This window comes from Salvia splendens, chromosome 9 (assembly GCF_004379255.2).
Source record: "Salvia splendens isolate huo1 chromosome 9, SspV2, whole genome shotgun sequence".
In the NCBI taxonomy this organism is placed as follows: domain Eukaryota; kingdom Viridiplantae; phylum Streptophyta; class Magnoliopsida; order Lamiales; family Lamiaceae; genus Salvia; species Salvia splendens.
This window is the reverse complement of record NC_056040.1, coordinates 25,872,968-25,880,486: the sequence shown is the minus strand read 5'-3', so window position 1 is coordinate 25,880,486 and position 7,519 is coordinate 25,872,968. Positions and strand designations below refer to the sequence as shown.

Below are 7,519 nucleotides of genomic sequence, written 5' to 3'. Positions count from 1 at the left end.
CAAAGCATTATATGGCCGCGAGCCGCCGCTTTTGGTGGCATCATCGCCATCGACCACCACCCCACCGAAGGTGGCTGATCTGATACGACAACGAGGGACGCTCCTTCGCGAGTTGCGCGATAACTTGCAACGCGCACAGCAGAGGATGAGGGACTCCGCCAATAAGCACCGTCGCCATGTGGAGTTCGAAGTGGGCAACTTGGTATGGCTGAAACTCCAACCTTACCGTCAGCATTCGGTGGCCAAACCTCTGTCGGCCAAGCTAGCCAGACGATATTACGGCCCGTTTGAGGTCTTGGAACGAGTAGGGCCAGTGGCGTACTGTCTGCGCCTTCCGGAGGGGAGCCGCATTCATGACGTCTTTCATGTCAGCCTCCTTCGTGAGTTTGTGGCGGGGAAGGACTCAGTTACACACGTTACCCTTCCAACCGATTTCGTAGGTAGCCGTCCGGTCGCGCAACCTATAGCTTTTGTGGATTCGCAAGTGATGTGGCATGACGACAAAGCGGTGGAACATGTGCTCGTGCGTTGGTCGGATGGCTCTGACTCGCCTTCGTGGGAGCCTCTGGACGTCATTCGTAAGCGTTACCCTAACCTCCCCCTTGAGGCCAAGGAGTTTGTTAAGCCGGGGGGAGTTGATACGGTTGCTCATGCAGCAGACGAGCCGGCTGAAGCAGGGGAGCCGGTAGTTGCTCCGGGAGCACCTTCGCAGCAGCAGCAGCAGCAGAGGAAAGAGGACATCACGGCAACGAGGACATTGAGGTCGCGAGATCGACTCAAGCCACCACGGAAGTATGCGACGTAAGTCGCAAGTCCTGGACCTAAGTCTATTAGGAGTCGTTTTCTATTTTTGGTTTTATGTTGTTTTTTATTATTTTTGGATTATTATTGTTATTTTATTTATAATTGAGTAGGGCGAATTATAAGCCCCGTTCGGGTTTTCTTAGTTGATTCTTTCCCGAACGTATTAGGAATAGGTCGAATCAACCCTAGGGTTTTAGCATAATAAAGCCACGTTGTCATCCATTGAAACATCTATGAAATAATCTTTTGGCTCAGTTGCTTTTACTTCAAGAAACAAACCTTCCCAGGCTGACGACGAGCTATACTCGCGCTCAGCCAACCCCCGCATCGGAGCCGCCGCCGACCCACACGCTTGGGCGCTCGACGACGACGGTACCCGTTTCTTGATTGTGCTCGATATTTCAACGTTGAGGAAGCGTTTCCTTAACAAATTGGTGCCTTCATTGCGTACTCACCACGACTGGATCGGATGAACGTATTCCGCCGACGGGGCTCCTCACCGGAGGCAACGCGCAGGTGGTGATCGGCGGCACGTCGCGCCGCGTGTCCACAAGCGCATCTCACGGCGACGACCAGCAGCGTTATCCGCGGCGCGATTTCCAGGCGGCCGACGAGCCGCCGCACGACGTGGCAGGAACAGCCGCGATTTCCTCCACCTGTTTGGAGAAGATCTTGGCGAGACTTGACAAGATGAAACTCAGGCTGGAGAAGTTGGAGGCGGCGCGCGATCCCGAGCCGGACCCCCCCTACTTCTCGGACGACATCGACAACGACGGATATCGCTCCCCTCGCGACGCTTGGGCAGGAGCCGAGGATGTCCTCCAGCCTTTCTCCCATGGTCGGCGAGACCATGGTGGAGATGTCCGCCGCCGACGTGGTGCTGCCCGCGCGTTACATAGGCGCGACGGCCGCTATCCGCGTTACATATGTAGTATGATTTTACCGATGAGTTAAATGAGAAAATGTAAAAATAATCAAATTGCTTTGAAGATAAGTGAAATACTACTTCTAAACAATATGCAACTAGAAACGATAAATAAAAACATTGTTGAAACTAATTGAATTTTCATAAATTATACTCCATGTTCCTTTGCAAGGAATATTAATTGTTCTACACCGAAATGTTTATATTTATTCTTTTGAAATTTACATTCAGTCAAAATATGCGTATATATATACTATATGTTACACTTGTAGTATTTTCAGTGATACATTACAATATCCATATACGAGTATCATAAGGAAAAGTTTACATCATTAAGTAATTTCAATTGCTCTTGTCTTTTATTCTTAAGGAAGAATTTGATTCTGAATTACAAAACAAACTGAATTTTAGATACTGCATTTGTTTTATTAATCACTGGTCAATGCCGTATAACGAAAGTCACACATCATTAAGCTGTATTGGAGGAAGGGAATATCTGATTAAATTAGATTGACATTTTGCCATAATACTACCACTTATTAGTACTTATTAGTAGCATCTTTCTATAAAGTACAAAGGAGATAAAATGTAGTAGACGGTTGAATATACAGAAAAGAACCATTCTAATAAGAATCATATTTCCTATATTAGTCTCTTTCGTCTAATAATTAACTCTCTCAATTCCTATCTAATGAAGTCATTAAGAGCATTCATAATGACTGCCCCTCTGGCGGACGTCCGACCGGTGTGCCGGACGTCTGCACGGAACGTCCGCCATTAGGCATGGGAGGGATGGATACGGACGTCCGCTGCGGACAACGGAGTTCCGCGGCATTCCTACGACGTCCCGATTTTTCATTCTTTTAAAACTCTATATATACGGCTCGTTGAACTTCATTTCATTCGCACCACTTGTTTTAACGAGTTTCTCTCTCTCTACGTTTCTTTTATATGTCCAGAATGGTTGGTGGTAGTGGTGCAGGTGGTAGTCGTGGAATTTCTGATGACGTACGTCGGCGAATTAGAGAACAATTGCGGGCCGTTACGTCCAGGGAGATAAATCGCGCGATACAAGCGGCCTTGCAGCAGTAGCAGCAGCGGCGATACCTCGACCCATCCATCGTCGAACTATAGTACCCCGGGACCACATCGCTGCACACCGTCGGTTGTATGAGGACTACTTCGCTTCGGAGTCGCGGTTTGGGGAGAACATGTTCTAGCGACGTTTTAGGATGCATCGTCGGCTATTTCTGCGTAGCGTCGATACAAGTATTTCAGGATGAAGGAGGATGCGGTTGGTAAACCCAGCCACATGCCCATGCAGAAGTGCACTGCTGCAATCAGGCAGCTGGCATACGGAGGTGCGGCCGACATGTTCGATGAGTACCTCCACATCGGTGAGACGACTGCCCGAAATTGTCTGAAGTATTTTTGTGAGGGAGTTAGGGAGATATTCGGGGATAGGTATCTTCGGAAGCCTACCCCGAAGATTGCCAGGCTCTGATGGATATGCACGGGAGTCTGCACAGGTTTCCAGGAATGTTGGGCAGCATAGATTGTATGCATTGGGAGTGGAAGAACTGCCCCGCCGCCTGGAAAGGGGTGTACACTACCGGTTTCAAGGGCAAGAATCCCACGATGATCCTTGAAGGGGTAGCTGACTGCCGGCTGTGGATTTGGCATGCGTATTTTGGAGTAGCCGGGTCGAACAACGACATCATTGTCCTCCAGTCATCGCCCATTTTCAACGACCAGTGTATGGGTGTTGGTCAGACCGTCAGTTTCGTCGCCAACGGAAACCAGTACAAAATGAGCTATTATTTGGCAGATGAGATATATACCCTATTTGGGCCGTCTTTGTGAAGACGATCAGATGCCCCACAGAAGAAAAGAAGGTTTATTTTACGGGTCGTCAGGAGGCAGCGCGCAAGGATGTGGAGCGGGCATTTGGTGTGCTCCAGGCTCGATGGGGGCAGTGAAGGGTCCATCACGACTGTGGTATATTGACAACATCGCTGATATCATGTACGCATGTATATCATGCACAACATGATTGTCGAAGATAAAGGTCCAGCACTGACTGATTGGGCCAATGATGATGTTGATGCTGCCGGTCCAAGCCACGACGTGGCCACCGCCAATGTACGTATGAGGATACCCCAGGAAGAGGCCGATCGAGTCCGTGCATTTGCCGACATGCGCCAACGACAAGCCCATATTCGACTCCAGAACGATATTATTGAAGAGATAAGGACGCGGAGGGGTCGTCGTTGATATTTAGAATGTAATTTGTTTAGACTTTTTTTTTGTTGAAATGTACTTTTTTTTATTTTTTTAATTCCGTAAATTGTTTAATTTGGTGAATTTGTGAATTGTTATTATTATGGGATGTCCATCGGGATGTCTTTGAAGATGTCCGTCATTGTGCAGTGAGATATCCTTATGACGTGATAGGAGGTATTTTTGGGAAGTCTGTTGAGACATCCCGCTGTGTGGATGCTCTAATACAATAAAGAGTGTTACTAGTCACTATTGATGATATTATTCAATATTACTATAAGCCGAAAGAAGAGAAAAACAAAAGTTAGCTACTCAAACGTTGATTTGATTTGAAATTTGTTTTATAAAAGGTCACAATTCGCCCACCGAATCCCATCTACCCCTCCGCCATGGCAGCAGCAGTGGAGGAAATCACCGCGATCTACAAATCCCTGCCGCCGCGGCCGTCCATCGAGCAAGTCGCGGCGGCGAATTCCGTGCTCCAGACCGTGGAAACCGAGCAGCGCCTCCAGCTAGAGGAGATCTCGAAGCAGCAGCAGCAGCAGGGCGTGCCGCCGGAGCTCTTCTCCGTGCTGCAGGAGGTGAAGAAAACGATGGTGTCGTTCCGGAGCCACGAGCAGCGCAAAGAGGCGGCGGAGCTGGTGGAGCTCGATCGGATTCTCCAGGTGTTTGATGAATTGATTCGGAAGGCTTCGTCGCTAGTGTCTGGCTGCCCCTTTCTGGAGGGAGATGGAAAAGATGGTGATGATGATGACTGTGGAGAGAGCGAGATCGTTGAGGAAAAGAGTGTGGATTCTACTGATGATGATGTGCAGAGCCGTAGTATATATCCAATTACTGCTCCTCCTTCTAAAATTGTTGCTCTAGCTGCAGGTTTGCGTTCAATCCTTGCTTGCTTTTCTTCAATTCAATCATTCAATTTCGATTTTTTATTATATTATATTCCCATTTATACCACTCTTGAACTGTAGACTTTTTCTAGTATGATTTATTTGGACTATCCTCTTTCTAGATTGTTATAACTCTATATGCAATAATATCTATTTTGGATAAGCTCTGACCAATACCAATTTTTGACTATACGTTGTGTCTAATTGTTATTTCCAGAATTCGTATTGAGAAGCCTAGTTTTGGAAGGAAAATACCTATTTTGCTTAAATTTATAACTCAACTTCTGTGATGAGCTTCAAACGTATTACTCCTCCATTGCATAGTAGTAGAGTCATTTCATTTTTTGGCTCTAGTTTTGGTAGGAAAAATAACATACTCCCTCCCTCTTATAAAAATTAGGATACTTTCCTTTTTCTTTGTCCCATAAAAATATCTCATTTTCTATTTATAGAAAGTTCTCCCAAATTCATCATCCATATAGTATTACTTAATTTACAACTTATATCACTAACGCCCATCATTAAAAACTAATAAAAATAAGAGTCCTACTATCCACTAATTCTATTTTAATTACCTTCTCATCATCAATCTTACTTTAACAATTATGCATTAATTCTCATTCCCAAATGTCTTTATCTTTTTGGGACAGATGGAGTAATAAATAGTTAAGGCGGATAAATAGTAAAATAGAAGATAGAATAATGTAGAGAGTTTCTTATCTACATTTTTTTTTATTTTACTGTTTCTCCACTTTAATTATGAAAAGTCTTTACTATTAATTATGAAAAGACTTTACTATTGTGGAATGGAGGGAGTAGTACTTATGTAGAATGCATGATATTTAGCATTTGATTTTGAGCGATCTGCTTGTGTTTCAGCTGCATTCCCTAGAGATGGAGGATCAGAGAAGCTGAATCTGATGGACGTCGCTGCAGCCATCGAGAACGCCTCCAAAACTGGGGCGACCGTCTTAGATCTTCGAGGAAAACTGATGGACAAGGTCGAATGGCTTCCTTTCACTCTAGGGAAGCTATCAACTCTCTCAGAGTTGAACATATCTGAAAACAGAATCATGGCTCTCCCCAATTCCATAGCCACTCTCAAGACCTTAATGAAGCTCGATGTCCATGGAAACCAGCTCATAAACCTCCCAAGTTTGTTCGGTGAAATGCACAGTCTGACGGATCTTGACCTCTCCGGCAACCTGCTGAAGTCTCTGCCCGAATCTTTCGGGAACTTGAAGCTCTTGATCAATCTCGATCTTAGTTTAAACCGCTTCTCAAAGCTGCCCACCATCGTTGGCGATCTGTGCTCTTTACAGAAGCTAAATGTGGAAACAAATGACCTTGAGGAACTTCCCTACACAATCGGGTCATGCTCGTCTCTAGTGGAACTAAGATTGGATTTCAACAAGCTGAAAGCTCTTCCGGAAGGGATTGGGAAGCTTGAGCGCCTTGAGATTCTAACTCTGCACTTTAACCATGTAAGAAGATTGCCATCGACAATGGGAAGTCTCTTCCGTTTGAAGGAGCTGGATGCAAGCTTCAACGAACTTGAGATGATACCCGAGGCACTGTGTGATGCGGTTAGCCTGGAAAAACTGAATGTAGGGAAGAACTTCGCAGACCTAAGAGCTCTGCCCGAATCCATTGGGAATCTAAAGATGCTGGAGGATCTCGACATCTGCGACAATCAAATAAATGTTTTGCCAGATTCCTTTAGATTGTTGTCGAGGTTGAGAAACCTGCGTGCTGATCAAACGCCTCTTCAAGTTCCACCGATGAAGATCACAGAATCGGGGGCGCAGGTATGTTACGGTTCTTGTGTCGTGTCATGATATAGATATACTAGTACTAATTTATGGAGTGCTTATGTTATGGTAGGGTGTGGTGGAATATATGGCTAAGTATGTTGCAGAGAGGGATGGGGGATTGGTGCAGAGACACAAGAAAAGGGGGATACTTGCATATATATGCCTGCTGCTGCTCTGTTTTCCCACTGGGAAGGCTTGACCTGAGTTTCCCGCCATGTCTCCCTACTGTAAATTTGTAAAATATGGATTGTAAGTATTTAGTTTAGGCATCTGCCAAGTACTATTGTGTGACTCAATTACAAACACTTTAGTGTTCATAAAAATATGAGTGGAACATTTTGTTCAAATATACATTTTTGTACAATTGTTCAAATCCATATCCATAATAATAATATAATCTATACATATATACAATGGAGTTTGATAACAATGTCATTATGAATTTGTTAATAAAATTAATGAAGTAAAATGACTTTATTTATTTTTAGAGTGAACTACTATTCAGAAATTGTTATTATCACGTTTTGAGTATCCCATGTCTAGAAAATCACTTTTTACATCAAAACGCATGAAAATCACAAATTAGGACCATTTTTTTTACTATCTGCCCTTTATGCTAACAAGGGTGAATTAGTTTTTTTTTTGCAGATCGTCAGTCGTTATATTATGACGGGTTAATTTGACATTTGTCTGAATAAAGTATAAATAGCTAAGAGAAATGTTATTCAACGTTAGTCACTTTCCATTCTTCTTTAATTTTTTTATATTATATTATTGCTTTTATTATCGATTTATCTTCTCCCAAA

At 44.2% G+C, this 7,519-nt stretch overlaps 1 protein-coding gene across 1 annotated transcript; it reads left to right on the top strand.

Moving 5' to 3' along the window:
* The first annotated feature begins 4,276 nt into the window (after positions 1-4,276).
* On the top strand, positions 4,277-7,062 carry LOC121748614 (plant intracellular Ras-group-related LRR protein 5-like). Its single transcript, XM_042143081.1, has 3 exons — positions 4,277-4,882; positions 5,779-6,707; positions 6,784-7,062. Exons 1-3 carry the CDS (start codon positions 4,399-4,401, stop codon positions 6,910-6,912), a joined length of 1,542 nt encoding a protein of 513 aa, XP_041999015.1. The 5' UTR covers positions 4,277-4,398; the 3' UTR covers positions 6,913-7,062.
* Positions 7,063-7,519: the final 457 nt, after the last annotated feature.

Coding starts and splice junctions, on each gene's coding strand:
- LOC121748614 (XM_042143081.1), top strand. CDS start 4,399: ATGGCAGCAGCAGTGGAGGAAATCACCGCGATCTACAAATCCCTGCCG. Junction 4,883..5,778: donor AATTGTTGCTCTAGCTGCAG/GTTTGCGTTCAA, acceptor CTTGTGTTTCAG/CTGCATTCCCTAGAGATGGA. Junction 6,708..6,783: donor TCACAGAATCGGGGGCGCAG/GTATGTTACGGT, acceptor ATGTTATGGTAG/GGTGTGGTGGAATATATGGC.